Source organism: Leptosomus discolor, chromosome Z, assembly GCF_034619465.1.
Source record: "Leptosomus discolor isolate bLepDis1 chromosome Z, bLepDis1.hap2, whole genome shotgun sequence".
Taxonomy (NCBI): Eukaryota; Metazoa; Chordata; class Aves; order Leptosomiformes; family Leptosomidae; genus Leptosomus; species Leptosomus discolor.
The window spans coordinates 32,171,558-32,193,627 of NC_141419.1; the positions used below are offsets into that span (position 1 = coordinate 32,171,558).

Genomic DNA, 22,070 nt, shown 5'->3' on the forward strand with positions numbered 1-22,070 from the left:
CCAACTGACAGAGAAGCCAGTGAGGATAGGTACTCTGCTGGACCTCTTACTTGCCAATGAGGGGCTTGTTGGGGCTGTGAGGCAGCCTTGGCTCCCATGATCATTAGATGGCAGAATTCAGGACCCTGAGAGGAGTGCAAAAAGCATGATCACATCACCAGACTTCAGGAGAGCAGACTTTGGCCACTTTGCTTGGCAGAGTCCCACAGGATAAGAACTTGGAGGGAAAACTGAGCCAAAAAAGCTGGTAAATATTAAAGGATCACTTCCTCCAAGCTCAAGAGAAGCCCATCCCAGCAAGTATGAAATCAAGTCAAAAATGCCAGGAGGCCTGCATGAACGAACAGGGAGTTCCTGGAAAAACTCAGACACAAAAAGGAAGCATACAGAGGGTAAAAGCAGAGACAGGTAATGTGGGAGGAATACAGAAACACTATCTGACCATCCAGAGATGAAGTTAGGAAAGCTAAAGCCCAAATGGAATTGAATCCAGCCAGTAATGTCAAAGGCAATAAGAAGGGCTTCTATAAGCACACAGGTGACAAAAGGAAGGCTAGGGCCTGCTGCTGAATGAGAAAGGGCATCTGGTGACATAGGACATCAAAAAGGCTGAGATAATCGAATATCTTCTTTGCCTCAGTCTTTACTAGCAAGACCGGCCTTCTTGAATCCCAGGTCCCAGAGACCAGGTGAAAAGTCTGGAGCAAGGAAGATGTGCCCTTGGTGGAAAAGGGCCAGGTCTAGGAATATTTAAAAAAAATTGGATCCATGGGCCCTGGTGGGATACACCCACAAGTACTGAGAGAGCTGGCCACTGTCACTGCAAGACCACTCTCAAGAGCCTTTGAACAATGATGGTGATTAGAAGAAGTGCCCAAGGACTGGAGGAAAGCAATGTCACTCCTATCTTCAAGAACAGCAAGAAAGAGGACCCAGGAAACTGCAGACTGGTCAGCCTCAACTTGATCACTGGCAAGGTAATGAAGCATCTAAACCTGGAAAACACTTCCAGGCACATGAAGAACAAGAAAGTCATCACGAGTAGTCAGCACGGATTCACTAAGGGCAAGTCATGCTTGACCCAACTTGAGAACCTTCTACGATGAAACGACTGGTCTGACAGATAAGGAGAGAGCAGCAGATGCTGGCTACCTCAGCTTCCATAAGGTTTTTAGCACTGCCTCCTGTAACAACCTCATAGAGAAGCTGCTGATGTATGGGCTGGATGAGCAGTGGGATGAACCAAAATCCAGCTCAACAGCCAGGCACAGAGGGTGGTGATCACTGGCATGAAGTCTAGTTGGAGGCCAGTAATCAGTGGTGTACTCAGGGGTCACTACTGGATCCAATCCTGTTTAATATCTTCATTAATGATTTGGATGATGGAGCAGAGTGCACCCTCAGCAAGCTTGCTGATAACACCAAACTAGGAGGAGGGGCTGATACTTCAGAGGGTCATGCTGTCATCCAGAGGGACCTGGACTGGCTGGAGAAACGAGCTGACAGGAACCTCATGCACTGCAACAAGGAAAGTGCAAAGTCCTGCAGCTGGGGAGGAGCAACCCCAGGCACCAGTACATGTAGGTAGCCCAGCTGGAAAGCAGCTTGGCAGGAAAGGCCCTGAGAGTCCTGGTGGACACCAAATTGAACATGAGATAGCAATGTGACCTTGTAGCAAAGAAGGCAAACAGCATCCTGGCCTGCATTAGGAGGAGGTGATCTCTACTCTGCGCTGGTGAGGCCACACCTGGAGTACTCTGTCCTGTTCCAAGTACAGTACAAGAGAGACACTGACACGCTGGAAAGAGTCCAGCAAAGGGCCACTAAGATGATGAAGACTGGGACAGCTCTTATATGAGGAAAGGCTGAGAAAGTTGGAACTGTTTAGCCCAGAGAAGGCTTGGGGGGCAATCTTATCAATGTTAATTTAATGAAAGCCAGGTTTCTTTTCATTGTGCCCAGTGACAAGACAAGAGGCAATGGGCACAAACTAGAACACAGGGGGTTCCTCCTGAACATCAGGAAACACTTTTTACTGAGCACTGGCACAGGTTGCCCAGAGAGGTTGTACAATCTCCATCCTTGGAGATACTCAAAAGCCCTCTGGACACAGTCATGGGCAACTGGCTCTAATTGACCCTGCTTGAGCATGCAGTTAGACCAGATGACCTCCAGAAGTCCCTCTCAACCTCAACCATTCAGTCATTCTGTGATTTGAATGTTAATCAGCAGCAGTTAAAAAAAAGCCAAGAAAAAAAATAGGACTCAAAAAACCTCCTGCCTCATTTTTAAAAGGAGCAATGCTACTAAGTGCAATGTCAGATGCTTCAGTAGCTGAAAGTGACAAGACAGGAGACACCTCACAGTATTGGTTAAAAGGTCCTCCAGATCAGCATGATGGCTGTGAGGATTCCATCTTCTTTGAGCATAAATTCCAGATACTTCTTGAACTACTGACCTAAAAAAGTGCCAGGTCATACCCATATGTAATCCAGAGTTCTTCATTCTGTTTGTTTTATTACCTAGTCCATTTTTATCTCTGAAAAAAAAGTACACATTAGTCTTCTATTTAATTTGAATTATATCAATTCACAATTTGGTTCTTTTCAGAGGGCAGCTCTGTTACAATTTTCTACCTACTTACAGACACCACAAGTAACAAAGTATACAATTTCTCGATTTGCTGTTCCTCCATGAAAAAAGTTGGTTAGCTATCTTATGAAAGAATCTTTCAGGTCTCATCTTATTACTAACTTGTTTTGTCTCATTTATGCAAAGAAAATACATCTCTCAGTAGCAAGTAACAGGTAATACTTCTCACTGAAATATCACAAAGGTTTTTAATCCATATTTGAATACATTTTCAAAATGGTGTCTTCATTATGGGAGACTATAATAAACTCTCATAATTTATTCGGTGAAGCATCTTTTGCCTTCATTTTCTAAAGTGATTTTTATCCAAACACTACACCTCAGCTATCCTAGCTCATACTTCTTTCTAGTGTCTCATTTTATTCTCATACATTCACGTAAAAGACAAACACTGAAAAAGTAAGGTTCAAATCGTGGGTTTAAATTAACATTTATGAACAGCAGGTAATTAACACTTACAAGCTGTTTCAGAATTTAAAATATAGTTTTTAAAAAAACAAATGAAGGGAAACCAGGGAAGGGAAACCAACCAGGGAAGGGAAGGGAAACCAACCAGGGAAGGGAAGGGAAACCAACCAGGGAAGGGAAGGGAAACCAACCAGGGAAGGGAAGGGAAACCAACCAGGGAAGGGAAACCAGGGAAGGGAAACCAGGGAAAAAACTTGTTTTACTTTCCACTCATAAGAGGTTAAAATGTCCAAGAATTTAAGCCAACACATTTTACCTCAAAATTCACAACTCGCATTTACTATAGTTTATTTCTAACACACCTAAAAAAGCACATCACTTAATATCGTAACAGACTGTAGGAAGAATAACCTGTTAACAATCCAGTAACCTGAAAACATGTAAACACAGGTCCACATTTACTTTCCTGCACAGAAGTCTTAATATGTATTAGAAACATGAACATGCCGATATTGCCTTTTAAAAAACGTGCTTTCTCTGTAAAAGACATATTAAGGTGATGCCTATCCCTGAACAGCTTTAAAGCATTATGAATGATACATCAGAGGTCACAATTGTTCTAATGCATACTTACTCATCTTAAGTCCACTGTCTTTTCCCTGCAATAGAAATACGTTCGCTTCTAGAATGAGAAAGTTGGACTTCAAAATTTAATCTTTGCTTTAGAGTACTACGAATATTTACAGTACTCCCACAAGACTCCCAAAACCAGTATAGATCACAAACTTCACACAGTATTCTCAGTGCTTCTGAAACACTCCATTAAAACTGAATATGTAAGAGTCCATGAACTCATAAGCATCACGAGAAAGCAAAATAAGTTCAAGTTGAAGTGTCTGACTTTAAAAACTTCAACCTCCAGTTCATGCCAACGAATCTACATGGTATATGTTCCTCCTTTCTGATCAAAGTGCTTATACAAACTGGAGACACACAAGAATGCTGAAATACAGAAATGGCATTCAAAAGGGAACACAGTACCTGAGGTTTTTTCAAATTATTAGCTCTTAAACATTCTTTACCTCCCCATCAAGATCCATCTACACACCTATCCCTAAAATGTAAAGCCTATTTAAATCAATATCCACAATTTCCAGTTTATTTGTCATCAATTTTAGAACAATTTGGAGAAACTGAAAGAGGCTCTCAAATGCTTTCCAAAGAACTTCTGATAGTACAGGACAATAATCTGTGTATAACCACTGTTTTTTGTTGCCTTTTTTTTAAGAACTTTTAAGCTTTCCAAAATATTGCCTCTTCATAATCACTATTCAATTTCTAGACAGTTTAAAAAAGGATAAAAGGCATAGTTTCATAACATCTGATAAACACAACAGTCATTTGAACAATACTATTACATCATAGATTAGGAGCCTAGTACCAAGCTTTTACTACTAATCAGAAATTTTCAGAAGTAAAAGCTAATGACAGCTAGGACTCCAGCATAATGAAAGACAGACAAACTGCTTACCTGTACACCTGAACCATAACTTCCACTTTTTGAAGCAAACAAACAATCCTCAGAATCAACTGCAAGCAAAACTGAAGCAGAAGGGAAGAGCTCAGAGACAGATCCTTGACTGAAGTTTATAGCCTCTGGATTTTTTTGACCATCCTTCACTGATTCACTCAGATTGATCACAGAATCTCGTATGTTTGAAATAATCTCATTATTTTCTGCCAACAGGCGTTCTAAATGATCTATTTTTTCTTGCAATATTGAAAGCTGGCCCTGTAAAAAAAAAAAAAAAAAAAAAAAAAAAAGTAAAGTTTAATTATTTCTCAGACCAATTCTTGACAGAATTTTAAAAAAAAAAAATCAATTTCACAATAGTGTATGAACACACAAAAAATCAAATAAATCTTTATGCTATACTTTATGTAAAGACAAACTAATAAACCTTACAAAAACTTATAAAAATTATAAACTAATAAACTAAACCCAGTTAGGAAGTGTGGGATAGACAAATGGACAGTGAGGCGGATTAAGAACTGGCTGAAGGACAGAGCTCAGAGAGTTGTGATCAGTGGTGCTGAGTCTAGTTGGAGGCCTGTGACTAACGAGGTTCCCCAGGGGTCAATACTGTGTCCAGTCCTATTCAATACATTCACCCATGACCTGGATGAACGGACAGAGTGCACCCTCAGCAAGTTTGCTGATGATACAAAACTGGGAGGAGTGGCTGACACACCAGAAGGCTGTGCTGCCATTCAGCCAGACCTGGACAGGCTGGAGAGTTGGGTGGAGAGGAACCTGATGAGGCTCAAAAAGGGCAAGTATAGGGTCCTGCACCTGGGGAGGAATAACCCCATGCACCAGTACAGGCTGGAGGTCAACCTGCTGGAGAGCAGGTCTGCGGAGAGGGACCTGGGAGTCCTGGTGGACAACAAGTTACCCATGAGCCAGCCATGTGCCCTTGTGGCCAAGAAGGCCAATGGCATCCTGGGGTGCATTAAGAAGAGTGTGGCCAGCAGGTCGAGGGAGGTTCTCCTCCCCCTCTACTCTGCCCTGGTGAGGCCACACCTGGAGCGCTGTGTCCAGTTCTGGGACCCTCAGTTCAAGAGGGACAGGGAACTACTGGAGAGAGGCCAGTGGAAGGCTACTAAGATGATTAGGGGGCTGGAGCATCTCCCCTATGAGGAAAGGCTGAGAGATCTGGGGCTCTTTGGCCTGGAGAAGACTGAGAGGAGATCTTACCAACACTTATAAATATGTAAAGGGTGGGTGTCAGGAGGATGGGGCCAGGCTCTTTTCAGAGGTGTCCAGTAACAGGACAAGAGGCAACAGGCATAAACTGGAGCACAGGAAGTTCTGCCTCAACATGAGAAAAAACTTCTTTACTTTGAGGGTGGCAGAGCACTGGAACAGGCTGCCCAGGGATGCTGTGGAGTCTCCTTCTGCTCTAGGGGAACCTGCTTTAGGAAGCGGGTTGGACTAGATGATCTCCAGAGGTCCCTTCCAACCCCTACCATTCTGTGATTCTGTGTATGAAACATTCTGCTCTCAGAGTAAGAGAAAAGAGCAAAAGTTATGTTTCCCACCATGAACTTGAATTCGCAGCACAAGAGTTAATAGTGATACAAAGATATCCTTAAAAGGTCACACTGTTTCAAGTACCAGTTATGGCAACTTCAACTTTTTCTCAGGTCTTTCACAGATTTGCAGAAACGTGATCTTTTAACTTATCACATCAGAACATCAAAGAGAAAGCCATTTTTTAGAAGACAGTCACATCACGATGGGATTAACAGGAGGTATGTATTTTCATTTTTTTCTTGTACATGCAAAACAGTATTTGTCAACAAATACAGAGTTTCTCGTTTTCAGTGACATTTAGAGAGAAATGAACAAAAGCACTTAATGGGGGTAAAAGGTCCCTTACCAGTCTGATCATAGTATTAATCTGTATAACTAGACCATTACAAACATCAGGATAATCCTGTAAAAGACAGCTCAAACTGATAGCACTTTCAGTCAGAAGGTCTCAAATCAACAGGATTTTGTAGATTATTCTTGTGTGCACTGCAAGAAGGATATAGAACAACATTAATGTGAACTGAAAGAAGTCAACATATCTCCCAAGGCAATTGGAAGGAGAGACAGATACCACAAAGCAATTTAATAGCTTCTAATCACTGTATTTTTGGAATATGGGAGGGAGCACAGCAGAACAAGATACCTGGAAATGCTACTGCCCTCTCATGTACTAGCCACTCCTTCCAAACGATTTGAGGTATGCTTTTTTCCAGGCATGAATGTATTAGCTTTCACAGAATCACTAAAGGCCTGATTATTTAACATATTTTTAGGGATATTTCATCTTAACAGTAATTTCTTTCCTTCCTCAGGCTGACTTAAACCTAGCAATAATAAGAAAAGATATAGAACAAAAATCCAGTCACTTCCTATTATTAAAGTTGTGGTCAGACCCCAAAATATACAATGTATGATTAAGGGTTTTTTTTCAAGAAGCTGTCATTACCACAAAACCTACTGCAGATTCCGGCATTTACATTTTACTCATTACATTCAACACAATTAACACTGATTCAGTAGACAGCTACTCTCTGACCTATGATTTTTATGACAAGCAAAAATTCTTCCTAGCACCAATGTCTCATTTCCTACAGTAATACAGAATACTATTAGAAGCAACATCTGTACATGACACGTTTTTCCCATTTGACAATAATTCACTTGAGGTCTTTGCATTTTCCTTTTAAAGGACAAATTGCTTTCCTCAAATGCCAAGTTAATTCCAACTTCCATAGTCAGGCTGTAGTTTGCAAAGGATTAAGCCTCCTTTCTAAATTGTGATGCACACTTTATTTTAAATTCTGCTCACTTTGAGAAGTCTGCAGGAATGAAAAAAAACATCCCTTACCAAGAGATGTCAATCAGCCTTTTGGGTTCTATTAAATCGTCATTCCTATAATTCTATCTTTAAGTAAGTTCTTTGTAATTCTACAGAAGACATGTTTTAGTATATTTTAACCTGTTAGCGAGTTTGTCCACTCATTTTCTGGGCTATGTAAAGTGCTGACCCATTGCTTTGGTTTTTTTTTCATACATTCATACACCCTGAAAGCATCCAAGCTCAAGATCAGAGCATCCCAGTGGGCAGGAAATCAAGAAAGGGAGCCAGGGCACCCACAGGGAACTGATGGGCAAACTCAAGTGGAAGAAGAGAGCCTATAGATCTTGTAAGGAGGGGATGGTCACCTGGGAGGAATAAGAGACAGTTGTCAGAGGATGTAGGGAGGCAACTAGGAAAGCTAGGGCCTCCTTGGAGTTAACCCTTGCAAGGGAGATCAAGGACAGCAGAAAGGGCTTCTTCAAATACCTTACAGACAAAACTAACACCAGAGGCCATGTAGGCCCACTGTTGAATGAGGCAGGTGCCCTGGTGACAGAGGATACAATGAAGGCAGAGTTACTGAATGCCTTCTTTGCCTCCATCTATACTGCTGGAGACTGTCCTCAGGAGCCCCAGACCCCTGAGGCCCCAGAGGAAGTCAGGATAAAGGGCGAGTTTGACTTGGTTGATGAGGACTGAGTTAGGGATCAATTACGCAACATGGACATACATAAAGCCATGGGCCCTGATGGGATGCACCCATGGGTGCTGAGGGAGCTGGTGGAAGGCATTGCTAGACCACTCTCCATCATCTTTGGTAAGTCATAGGGAACAGGAGAGGTGCCTGAGGACTGGAGGAAAGCAAATGTCACTCCAGTCTTCAAAAAGGGCAAGAAGGAGGACTCGAGTAACTACAGACCGGTCAGCCTCACCTCCGTCCCTGGAAAAGCGACGGAAAAACTTATCCTCGGTGCTGTCTCTAGGCATATGAAGGATGAGAAGGTCATTAGGAGCAGTCAACGTGGCTTTACCAAGGGGAAGTCATGTTTGACCAACCCGATAGCCTTGTATGAAGACATAACCGGGTGGACAGATGATGGTAGTGCAGTGGATGTGGTTTATCTTGATTTCAGTGAAGCATTTGACACTGTCTCCCACAGCATCTTCACAGCTAAACTGAGCAACTGTGGTCTGGATGATTGGGTAGTGAGGTGGATTGTGAATTGGTTGAAGGAAAGAAGTCTGAGACTTGTGGTCAATGGGACAGAGTCTAGTTGAAGACCTGTAACTAGGGGAGTCCCTCAGGGGTTGCTACTGGGACTAGTACTATTCAATACATTCATCAATGACCTGGACGAGGGAACAGAGTGCACTGTCAGTGAGTTTGCTGATAACACAGAACTGGGAGGAGTGGCTGACACACCAGAAGGCTGTGCTGCCATTCAGAGAGACCTGGACAGGCTGGAGAGCTGGGCGGGGAGAAATTTACTGAAATACAACAAGGGCAAGTGTGGAGTCTTGCATCTGGGAGAGAACAACCCCATGTACCCAGTATAGGTTGGGGACTGAGCTATTGGAAAGTAGCGTAGGGGAAAGGGACCAGGGGGTCCTGGTGGGCAGCAGGATGACCATGAGCCAGCAATGTGCCCTCGTGGTCAAGAAGGCCAATGGCATCCTGGGGTGTATTAGAAGGGATGTGGTCAGTAGGTCGAGAGAGGTTCTCCCCCCCTCTACTCTGCCCTGGTGAGACCACATCTGGAATAGTGTGTCCAGTTCTGGGCCTCTCAGTTCAAGAAGGACAGGGAACTGCTGGACAGAGTCCACTGCAGAGCCACAGAGGGGGTGGAACATCTCCCTTCTGATGAAAGGCTGAGGGAGCTGGGTCTCTTTAGCTTGGAGGAGAGGAGACTGAGGGGTGACCTCATTCATGTTTATAAATACGGAAAGGGCGAGTGTCAGGAGGATGGAGCTGAGCTCTTCTCGGTGATGGCCAATAATAGGACAAGGGGCAATGGGTGCAAGCTGGAGCATAGGAGGTTCCACATTAACATAAGGAAAAACTTTTTCACTGTGAGGGTGACAGAGCACTGGAACAGGCTGCCCAGAGAGGTTGTGGAGTCTCCTTCTCTGGAGACATTCAAAACCCCCCCCTGGACCCGTTCCTGTGTGACCTACTGTAGGTGGTCATGCTCTGGCAGTGGGGTTGGACTAGATGACGTTTCGAGGTCCCTTCCAACCCCTAACATTCTGTGATTCTGTGAAAACAGTAACAGGTTTTAAAATGCAACACAGGCAAACAGTTATCGCTTCCCAAAGACAAAAATATATTTTGACAACAGATCCAGATTAAGCTAATTGATATGTAGGGTGAACATCCTTAAATCTCAACAGTTTAAAGACAAATATTAGAAACTTATAAAATAGATGAACTGAAAACACTAGGAAATCAATATGCAGATGATGGGATACTGAAAAGGAAAAAAAAAAAACCAACAAAAAACCCCAACAAAACCTGTAGTCCCATGCCCCCTGGTGGCACAAATGAAACAACCAGACTGAAATCTTTCAATTGCTACATTAAACATAGTGTGTACACATTTCTGTGTAAAATTAGTATTTTCCCTTTCAGTGTCTGTGACATTCTAAAAGAAAGAAAGGTTTCTCTACTCAGAGAACTAATAACCTATTATGGCATTCACTCTAAAAATAACATATATAAAAAAATAGCAATTGCGGCTTTACAGTCTGCCCAACATAGGCTCTAATTTTTAGATTCCTAAGCAGCTAAAGTATAGCTGCCATTTATACAAATTATTACCTGCTTCACTGCAGTTGACTACAGTTCACCAAAGTTACCAAGTGTGTAATCAGCTAAAATGCTGTTCACACCTATCCCACCACTATATATGCTGCCCCTACCACTGTAACATCAGACAACTGTTTAAAATGTATATTCTCATTTACGTATGTTCTAGAAATATTTTACCTCTTCCTACAAGAGAAGAGTTTTATATTGCTTAGCAATACCCTGTCAACTACCCTGTCATAGATTACACCACCAATCTACCTTACATCATCTAGCCAATTATAGTCTCTCTAGCACTGGCCAGTAACAGACACAGGGGAAAAAATAAAAAGAAAAAACAAAACCCAACAACAACAAACCAACAAACAAAACCAAAATCAAACAAACCACACAACCAAAATTAAAAAAAACAACAAATATGTGTTTAGATTGATCCTTCCATTGGCATATAGCAACCTCCAGCAGTCAGATATAAACTTTCTATCTGGAGGTCACATCATATGTCATATCTCTAAGATGGACATTTCATTTAACTTATAGTTCAAACCCTGAAATATCTACAAGTTCCTCCATTATACTATTTATTATGTAACAAAACACTTGTTTTTGGTAAACTAAATTCCCTGTTTCCTGTGTCACAAGAAATAGTAATTTGTTCCCTGATCATATTCAAACAAAAATTATTTTATATGTTGCTATATACTTCCAGCAATGATTTACTTTTAAGCTGGAGGGTTCAAGCCTACCTAGGACTCTGAAGAGTAGTGATTCTTAGAAGTCTGTTAATGTATGTTACTTTAAATGTGGAGGTAGATATTCTGTTATTTGGAGAAAGAAATCCTTACGAAGACGTCCCACTGTAGAACTTCACAGAGGATATCAATAAACACAGCCCTGTTTTCTTTTCTGAAGACTATGAGATGCTTCATGCCTCTCTTCTAAAGCATTTTAAACATGCCATGTACTAACTAAACTTGAATGCAAAACATGAAATAAAAAGCTACACTTAAGAACATGGAACTATGACCTATGCAGTACCCAAATTAAAACTGACAGGCAACCAAATCTTTTGAGATTTTAAAACTATTTTCAATTTCTGTTGTGAAAGGCAGCCACCATGAGAGTTAACTTTAAGAAAGAACAGCGTCACAAACTACGAATCGAAACCAGTTTTCATTATGAAAATAGTTAATGTCAAGAATCCATTCTCAAGTAGAAGATTTCACATGGATAGAAGTTATGAAAAGCTAGGTCTGCCTTCATTGCACATTTACCTTTTCTGCTTACTCACAAATAGACAGGACTAGACAATGCCTAAAACATAGTATTCAATAGAAAAATTATTTTTAAATGAGCCCAACAAGGAAAATATTGCAACTCTACATGACAATAAAACGAACACATGAAAATAAATTACATTGTGTCAAATTTTTTACAGCAAGGCAACCGACTTACACTGCTCAACTTCAAAACAGTGAAGTTACTCTAGAACTGTTTCATCTTACTGATTGCTAGCAATAGATGTTGATTTACTAGTAAAAGAGATTAGAAGCTTGTTACAAGGGGCATTAAATAGGTCTAATTGAAAAATAAAACACAGAGGTCCTCTCCATTACTAAAACATACTCTAAGAGTATTTTGCTTCAAAATAAGTTTGAAAATTTTGCACACATGTTGGGTGAGGGGGGAATTTTTTAATTTTTTTTTTTTTTAATCTGAATAGAGATGCACCAATTTTTCCTTAGCCAATTCTGCCTGAAATTTTGTAATCTACATGGTGTTGTAGATACTGGATAGCAAAATCTGGCTAGCTGCACAATTAATAAATGTCAGCAGACCTCTCCTGATTTTACAGCATCAAATCTTCTCAGAAAAGAAGTGATCCTGATCCAAGACTTAGAACTCTGCCTCACTGCATAGAAAATTGCAGGTATGCTGTCTGGTTAAGTATGTCTTAGACCAAGCGAACATCATTAAAGGACTCTCTGTTAATCTACATACTTGTTTTAACATAAAAAAATGAAATGTAAACTTATGTGAATCACCTGGCCTATACAACCAGTTAACAAGTTTATAACAACTTAGGTATGAACTTCTTTCTTCCATTTCTCTCTGCCTTTATATTGATAAGATTGTGCAAATAAAGATTTTAGGAAAAGCAAGAAAGGCCACCCTGCTGTTACTCCACAGTAAAGCAACTATTTCTACAAGTGTAAAGTACCAACACATCCAACAGTACCGAAAGTAGGTACAGCTCCATTGGTAGAAGAATGGTATCACATGAGCAGTGCATCTATTCACCATCCCCATGGTTACATAGGGCTGGACTCAATTAACAAAATCTTCCCATGTGAGGACAGCACAGATCAGCACACCCTCCTCCCATTTGGAACAAAAACTGTCCATACCTGCTAGCTGCACTGAGCAACCTATCACTACCACGACATGAACCAGCTACATAAACAGTTTCTTATGCTTCAGTCAGCCCGAACCCTTTAGCAGTTTTCATGTCCCAAATACTGCAAAGCAGTCTGCTTTCCCAGTGCCCTCTGCTTGTCCTTCTCTTTCTGCTTCTGATATAACTCTGATGTGTAACAAGGATTCTCTCCAGAAAGGAGAATACTGACACCCAGCAGAAGGAGGGAAGTCCAGTGACACAATAAAAGATCAAGCTGCTTTATTCTGGGCAAGTGGAGAATGGACAGTTTCTCCCACCCACTCACTGTACATTGCAGAAAGGACATTAGTTGCAACTTTCATTTCCTCAGTGAACATTCACTCCTTCTCTAAACGCAGTCTCTTTCAACAGGTCACTAATGATCATTTCATCAGGAAAAAGACAGCTAGCTCAAATAATTGAAGTGGGAGTATGACAGGCTCACAGATGAGGAAGTCTTATGGAAACAGGCAGGCAGAGGAGAAATCCACATTAGAGACTTCTGAGGTTAGGTCAGCTGGAACTTGATTACTTGTAGCCAGACTCGGCCAGCAACCACCAAGTGCTTCGCTCAAATCCTGTCATAGCCCATTCTCGTTCTCACCCACATAAACAAGCAGGAGACCACAAAGGAGCTGGCAGTGTCCTACATAAGTGGCTCTGGTGCACCAACAAGCTGTGGTGAAGAAAGCAGAGTACCACAATGAACAGAGTTCTCCAGGGCACATGGAATTCAAGTCAAGACTGTTGCCTATACAGATTTACTGCAGTAAACAGTGAGGAAACCGAACTCAAAACCTCTCATTTTCTGGCTGCACTGAACAGCAGTCTTCTTACCAATTTTACGTGCTAGTCCTGTCAATAACTATTTCCAGGTACGTCTTCACAAATCATGTACTAAATTCACTTAAATCTTGATAGAAACCTCTGATCAGATGCCAGGAAACCAAGATGGTAAGAACAGAAAGCACTCTCTGTTCGCTGTTAGAGCACTGTGCAGCGAACAGAACATACTAGGTGTAAAATTAAATGGTCAGCTCCTGTACACAAAAAGCAAACACGTAAAAGTTAAAAATGCAACCTGATGTAGCATCAAAGTTTAACATTCAAACACAGTGTTTCAGCATGTATTCACATTGCAAGGTAGGACACAGAAGAGAAAACGAAGCATACAATGCAGCCTGACAAATAGATTCTAAGAAGCTGATGGACTTCCACATTCTGTTTTACCAGAGGCAGCAATAACAGGAGTGCTTAATGTACTATCATCCTAGACTTAAGTTTCCTGTTAAATTACATGAGATAAAAATAAGACATGCTGTTAGGGACTAATTTGACACCATCATCAGTGATCTGAAGGAAAGGAGAAAGGAAAGGGAGATGAAGACAAATCTAGAAATACTCCCTGTTTAAAGTAAATTAATCTGAAAAAAGTTCACTGCTACTTTTGCTGATATGTTTCAGGCTCATTTCCTTTTTGATTCCCCTCCCTGCCCTCTACTGAATCTTTGTTTAAATGGCTAGCAATACAAAAGTGAAGTATAGCTTACATGGCATTACGAGCACTAGCATTTTAATAACATTAAGTCAAAACTTAAAATAACAAAAACATGCATCAGACAATGAAAAGGTCAAGTAAGAGAAAACTAGGAAACTTTCTCCATTTAGTTCATACAGTTTAAGTTAGGCATTGACTCCAGCAGAAGGAAGTGTTCATTTATAGGTGGTGTTAGTTCTTTTCTGAAAAATACATTTTGCTCAACATTTTGCACCAGATTCAAAGACTGTAACTGCAGGAGGTTATTAGCTTCTGCTTGACTGCTACTTAGCCAAAACTTTACACAAAATGTGCAAGAAACAAAGACAAATAAACTCTGTGAACATTATGACGTACAGAGAATTGTTACAGACCTGTAATTATTTTCAGAAAGCCAGCCCCTCCTCCTTTACAACATACTAGAAGCTCAGCAGAAGAAATCCCAAATTTTCACTATCTTACACTCAAGATCATTCCTGTGACACTCAAAAGGCTTTTAGATTGTGAAGTTACTAAGAGTTGTTAATAGGGTTTTGGTTGGTTGTTTTTTTAAAATATATCAAAATGTTTCAAAACGAGGAAAAGGGTAACTTTTGTGGATTTCTTCACTCAACATTCAATCTTCTCTGATGTGAAACTCATAAGAACGCTACTAAAAGTCACTGTGCCCACAATTTTGCAGTGCTCATAAGTCAGAAAATGACAACTTCAAAATAAGTACAACCTTAATGGCCACTATTCACAATTTAGAGTAACGCAAATGTTTCCTAAATACCTGATTCCACTGCTTCCAATACTTCTGCATGCAAAAGTCCTGTTCGTAGTTATACAACGTAGGTTTGAAAGCTCTCAAATGCACTTATAAAAATACACCAACTACTAAGAACATGCAGCAACAAAACGTGTATTTATAGTCCACATAAACTATTGATTTCTACTTCACTACAGCAAGGCACCTAGCAAATCTCTAGCTGGAAAAGGTGTTTATAGTGTATTGGGAGCTTTTTCAAAACAGGAAGCATACAGACTCACCGACACTGGAGGGAGCTGAGGTTTACACTGCACAGAATTAGAGCATGGTAACTACCAAGTATGAGCTGATAAGCTGCAGATAACAGCCACCTAATGGAGACTCAGGGCTGACTGAAGCTAGTGCTTCCTTATAGTAGGGGAAGTACTACCTCAGCAGTACTTCAGAGTAAAGTTCACAAGGTGCCTTTGTTCAACACACAGATTCAGAGAACTGCTGGTGTTTTTGCCATAATTTCCTGCTATTACTACTCCACCCTACCATGATTCATACTTTGGCCAGGTGATACTACCATCAAATTATTGGCAAGCTCAGATGAAATAACATTGCACACTGCAACAATCACTACTTGTGCCATTTGTGCAGAAGTATTTGATGCATTGTGTAGATGCCTTGAAAGTATGAATCCAGCAAGGAAGCTTTAGCAGTACCACCAACAGCCAGGCCACTTAATGTTTTGCTGGAAGGACACGGGAAACAAAACAAGCCAGCTGCTTTCAGAGGAAATGTACTTGATCACCTCTGTTCAATGCAATGCAACTAATGAACCCATAAAAACAGTTAACACCCATGAGAAGATCAGAGTAAGCTTCAAGTAATGCTGGTCAAAGTGGTGGGCGGGGCTGGCACAGAAAACACAGAAGGGGCAGCAGGGCAGAGATCTTATTCAAATACCAATTGTTTAGAAAAAAGAAAACAGTAAGGATGGAAGTTGCTGTATCTTTGTGCTTTGCCTTTTAATGAAGTGTAAGGGAAAGACCAAAGAGAAAAAGGAGCAATCACTCGGTGCCATTCCAGTTATCAACCAGAATCACGGCAGACTGGAGTTTTAAAAATATATTTCTAGAAACAACCTTGCACACAGTGGAGACGTATGTCCCATAAAAGCCAAGGCAAGCTATGTGAAAGTAGTTAGAGGAAAAAGCTCATGTCCAAAGCATCACCTACCAGGTAGAAACACAGGATGCTGCTTTGTGTTGCTGCTTTGCCTTGCTCAGGCATAAAATTCACTAAAAATGAACTTTCATGTGAAGACTACACAAAGGCCACATATTTCTGAAGCAAGATGCTCTTACAACTAAATCCTCCACTTAAAAAAAAAAAAAGTTAATACGTGCCATACATGTTTAGATGTGAATCTAGCAAAATCTAGAATCAAAAGAAAGCTTTCCAAAAGCTTCTGTAAATTAACAGCTTTTATGGATCTGTTCAAAGTCAAGGTAAGGTTAGTTGAGAAAACAAGCCATGTTAGGCTAATGATTTTTTTTTCTGTTTGGGTCCAAAATACAGAAGAGATTAATACGGGCTTATCAGTACTTGGCATTCATTTGTATGCAGTAACACAGATACTTCAAGAGAAGCTGCTTATGGACTTATTCCACTGTACACTTGATTTGAATGTAGCTTTCATTTAGTAGTTTTCCATTTAGCCCACAAATCACTTGCACAAGAGATGGCATAGGACTAACCACCACTCTGAACCTCCTTCTGCTGCACAGTCACACAAGATGTCTCAGAGAATTCTGTGTTATTACAGACAAAAAAAAAATATATACTCAACCATTTTTCCACTATATTCCACTAGAAGACACTTATACAATGATCTGTACTGACAACTGGTACTATAATAATCTAAAAATGCACCTAAGGCTATTCTTCCACCTTGACGTCGTTTCTACACAATGTTGTAATATTGTTCCTAGCCTGAGACAGGGTACTAGGACACATCATATCCTCAGATGTGTCCTCAGATGTGTCCTAGCACCCTATGGCTAGGAACAGGCTCAGATAGAAAGACAGAGCTTGTGATATGACCATTGTAAGAATAATATACACCTTACAAGCAGGCAGGATATATAAAGATAGATGCAGGAACTACAGAGTGAGAGGCCTGTAAGTCTTGATCTCCATGTAATATAGGTACCTAATCTCCCCAAAATTAACAGGGTCTTCAGTTCTATGGCAACATACAGATCTTCTGATATTATGATTTAAATGCACCATCTATGATAAGGCGATAAATGACTTTTGCTCAAGTTCTATTATAGTTGTCACAATGCCACCTTGCCATGGATAGGTGTGGATAACATTCACTGTAAAACAGACTACTGATGCCAGCTTTTGCAAATCCAATACCTAAAGAAACACAATGTCACCACTGCCTCCCAAGCCTGACCAAAGGTGCTCTTTAGCACAGCAGTGAAAGGCATTTACAAGTATTTGTTTAGAGAGTACATAAAGGTATCTGCCTATATATATTCATCCATCTTGGGAGACCTTATCCAAAAAACTATTTCTGCAAGACATTTCTGTTGGCATCCTTGAACAACTACCTGAACTCTAAAACCAGAAAGCAAGCTCCTGAAGGACAATTCTTGACTATTACGACAGATACGCCTGAAAGAAGACAGGTTCGCAAGACTGAGTCTGACACAAACTGCCCCAAGACTGTGCAAAGAGAAGGCACTTTGTCTGGAAGAAAAAGTGGAAATGGAAGTGGAGCAGCAATCCTAATCATTCATTTCCCTACTGGCATCAGGTACCAGGACACTTAGGTGAATGCAGACCAACAGGCACTGCCAGCTGAAAAACTCCAACTCTAATCCTGGCAGAAATCAAATACAAAGCCTCGATAGGCAAACACTCATAAAGCTAAACAGGAGTCTGCTTCCAGAGTTACCCACTTCTCTCCTCTTAGCGTAAGCCACGTAGGTCAGAAAGAAGAAACTAATCAATATTCAACTTCCAGGACACGAAAGGGGAACTGCAGAGAGGAACAGCAAAGCTGAAAAATTGTCAGAACGGAAAGTATGAGGTATGAAGAGGTATGAAATTAACCAATGCAATAATTTGTGAAAAAAAAGTCTCAATTCCTTTTTTCTAAGCAAAAAAAGTTCTGACCTTTGTCATCAGGAAAGAGAATGTCTCCTTAAATCTGCAGACAGATGATCCACTGCTGCCATAGCTTTTCACAAACAAAAACAGCTGGAAGTTTTTATTTCTGTGGCTAGTTTCACTTACACTGAGTTCTAGCAACACTGCATTGACATGAAAACTTTTTGTCAGCTGAGGTAGGGTTAAAGCTTTTCCTTTCAAATATTTTTAGTGGCTTCTATTCCACATTTCATCTTTCGCATTTACTTTAAACCAACGTTATAGGGCTCTGAAAGCATTTGCTAGGAGTCAGAGGTTTCCCAGTCGTAACAAAACAAAAAATTTCTACCCTATGGGGGAGCAAAAGGAAATGACAAAATCACATCAATTTCATCTGTAAATTCTCAAAGGATAAAGCACTAAGAAAGGAAAAGGTAACTGTTCACCCAAAGTAAGGGCCGAAACAGTGACAGGCAGAAGATTCTCCAGTGAGAGTCAGTAGCCTCAAAAAAATTTAGATATGGAAAAGGCAAAAAAAAGTAAACACTGACAGACTGTTCTAGAACATGGAGGGTAGGAAGGAGGACAGGAAAAATGTTTGTCTCTAGCTGACTAGATCACATAGAAAGAAGAGGTGTAATAACAGATTAAGGTACTAAACCATTGCTAACAAGAGATAAGACCATGTTACACCGCAGACCAATGTTACACTTTAGGACATGGACAGGAATTTCACCTGCAAGACATTGACAATGGAAGACAAAACATGTCTAATAAATCTTCCCTGTTCACTCAAGTATTTCAAACCAAAATCTAACATTAAAAAAAAAAAAAAAAAAAGACCATCCACGTACAAGCTTTCCTGTTCTATATTCTACCTGAATTAAACTCAACTGGTGGTAGAAAGACACATGAAGTGATTTCCTCATATATGATACTGACCTTATCACCAAAGCAGCACTCGTACTGAGCTGTTTCAAGTGTCACACATGGCATTACCCTCCTGCTGGAGTTACATTGTGAACAGACACAGCTGCTGTAGCCACCCGTGTCTTGCTCTCTTCTCCTAAGATTCTTACCCATTCTCTTAGATCCTGCAAAAACTAGTGGCTGACCTCTGAACTGTAACTTGAGAGAATAAAGGTTGAACAGATCTGCACTCTTTCATTACATTTAAGCCAAGGTTTTAATCTTTACCATTAACAAAATGGTATCAGCTATTACTTTTGCATTAAACGAAAAATTAGTGACTCTATCAGAGATAACTGTCACTTTTTAAACAAGCCTTCTGAGTTCTGCTATTGACTCGAAGGCTCACTGCTGTATTAAAAAACCTTTCATTTGTTTTATTTCCCAAAAAATAAGTACGGTGCAAGCATAACTAAGCTATAACTTTACTTTCTAAAATTTTTTTAGTCTACTACTATAAGAAAGCAAAGCAGTACTCTGCCATTCTGCACACCATACCATGTGCTCTCTGAAATACCTTTATTCTTGTCACGGTTAAACATTCCTTAGTAGAACACTACCACAATACACAGCTTTTAAATTTCTGTCCCACGCAGACAACAAGGCAAAGTGAAGAACTAAAGAACTGCTTCGTTTAACCATGCGGTGCAGTCAGGTGTAAGCCAGTTACGGCTCCAAAGCAGGGCTTCGCGAAAAGGAAAGCAGGAACAAAAAGCCAGCTTTGCTCTAAACCTACCTGTTGATGCCATTGCTGAGGTCTACCCTCGAGCTCTCAGTCTTCCCTGTCAGCTCCTACCCGGCCTCCGCACCGGTTCCCACAGCGCGGAGCAAGCCCCGCGCTCCCCCTCGCGCTGCCCGCCCCGGTCCCGAAGAGGGCGGCCGGCCGGCCGGTGAAGCCGGACAGCCCCCGGCCCGGCCGAGCCCCTCACCAGCCGCCCTTCCGCACCTCCCCCTTGCCGGGCGGGTGGGCTGCGCCCGCCCCCCCTGCAGCCCTGCGCCCCGGGCCGGGCCTCGCCGGCAGCAGCGCCGCCCAGAGGCGGCACCGCTCGTCCCCCGCCCCACGGCCCGGCAGCCGCGGCACCTCGCCGCCACCGCGGCCGGCCGGGAGGGGTCGAGCCCCGACACCCCCAGCGCGGGAGAGGAGAGGGGGCTCGGTGGCGGCACCACCGCCCTCCCCGCCACCGAGCCCCGGCGGCCCGGGCGCTCGCCCACCCGCCGCGCCCCGGCCGCCGCCCCGCTCACCTTGGGGAAGGTACCCTCCCGCCGAGGGCTTTTCGGGTGGTCGAAGTGGCCGCGATCCAGCATCAGGTAGAGAGAGAAGATCACCACGCAGAAGACCGCGCTGCCGAACACCGTGAACTGCCGGCTCAGCTTCATCTCCGCGGCCGCCTGGCCGGCCCCGCGGCGCTCCTCCAGCCGCGGCCGGCGCTACCGGGCCCCAGTCGCCGCCCCGCGCTCGGAGGGGAAAGTTCTCCCGCCGCGTCGGGCGGCGGAGACCCCACGTGGCGCCGCCCCCGGCGCGGGGCAGCCCCAAGTCTTCTCCGGAGAAGTGAGAGAAGTTGCCCCCTCCCCCCCACGGCCGCTGCGCCGGGGCGGAGAGCGCTGCGGAGACCCCGCCGGCGCAGCGAGAGTTTCCGGGAGCGGATCGGGTTCCCAGGCAGGTTAGACGAGCGTGGCAGTGGCGGCAGCGGCGGCGCGGCGGGGCCGACCGAGCGCCGCTGCTCGCTGCCCGCCCCCACCCCCTTCCTCCTCTTCCTCTTCCTCCTCCTCCTCCTCCTCCTCCGGCCGCCTCCCTAGCTGCTCCGCTCCTCCTCGTTGCCGGCAAGCGGCGTTGGAGTCTGGCACCTCCTCCCCCGCCCGGCGGCCAGAACGCTGCCGCCTCCGGAGCACCGCGGGCCGCGCACACGCTCCGCGCCGAAATCGCCTCCGCCTGCCAGCGCCGGCCTCCGCCGCCGCCGGGGTGCCGCGCTCCGCCCCCGCGCGCCCGGGCGGGTGGGCGGTGCCGCGCGCGTGTCACGGGCGCGGCACCGCCCCCGCCGGCCCGCGCCGCCCCAGCGCCGAGGGGTTATCGTGCCCGCGGCGGCCGTGGAGGACGGCGCTGCTGTTCGGTGCTAGGCGGCGAGGGGAGCCGTGGCCGCCGCCCCCCTTCCTCTGAGCCGCGGTGCCGCCGCGAGCAGGAGGGCCCCTACCCCGCTGTGCGGCATGGCAGGCCCTGCCCCGAGCTGCCTCCCGCCGGGCGGCGCGGGAACGGCTGGCCCGCGGCGGCGGGCGCTCGGAGGCGCCTCGTAACGGCCTCCCCGCGCCCCGGCTGCCGGCGGCGTGTGGCATCCTCCGCCGCGGGAAGTGAGGAGGCTGGAGGGGGCAGCGAGAGGGGTGCTGTGGCCCTCCGCCGCCCTTCCCGTGCTTTGCAGTGCGCCGCTGCGGGGGGTGTGGGGGGGTGACCTCGGGCACCGAACGAGCCCCAGCGTCCTCTCGTTGCTTAGCGTAGGAGCGTGGCGCCTCTCTGTGCGGGTCCTGTTCCTCCGCTGACAGCGTTAGGTGCCTTCGCGGGGCGCTGCCCGCCTCCAGCTTGGGTCGGGCTACGCCTGAATAAGCAGCAACCTTCACGAAAAGCACCGCGTCTGCCCGCAGGGACGGGTCACGGCTGTAACGGGCTGCTCGAGGGCCTGCCGTTCAGATTGCCCACTCCTCCACTGCCACATTCAGCTGTTTAGTTTTCAAAGACTTAATCTGCTCAGGTTTAGAAAATGTTTGTGCCTGGTATCTGCTTCTGACCAACATTTTGGGGAAGTGCATACTAAGATGCGGTGGCTGCCATTGAGAACGAGACACATGCTGAAAACATCTTTCACCACTCTGTGTGTGCTTCTTTTTTGAGGACTGTCATTGAGATATACGCCTACTACTTGAAGTCAGGATGTATGTGTTAGCATCACCAT

General features: G+C 43.8%; 1 protein-coding gene across 1 annotated transcript in view; it reads right to left on the reverse strand.

Moving 5' to 3' along the window:
* Positions 1-20,508, reverse strand: part of MAN2A1 (mannosidase alpha class 2A member 1) — a 126,694-nt gene extending 106,186 nt beyond the window's left edge. The window contains exons 1-2 of the mRNA XM_086480083.1: positions 20,374-20,508; positions 4,592-4,852 (exon numbers count right to left, since the gene is read on the reverse strand). Coding sequence (XP_086336209.1) covers positions 4,592-4,852; positions 20,374-20,508 — 396 coding nt within the window. The remainder of the gene's footprint in view (positions 1-4,591; positions 4,853-20,373) is intronic.
* Between the last annotated feature and the right edge of the window lie 1,562 nt (positions 20,509-22,070).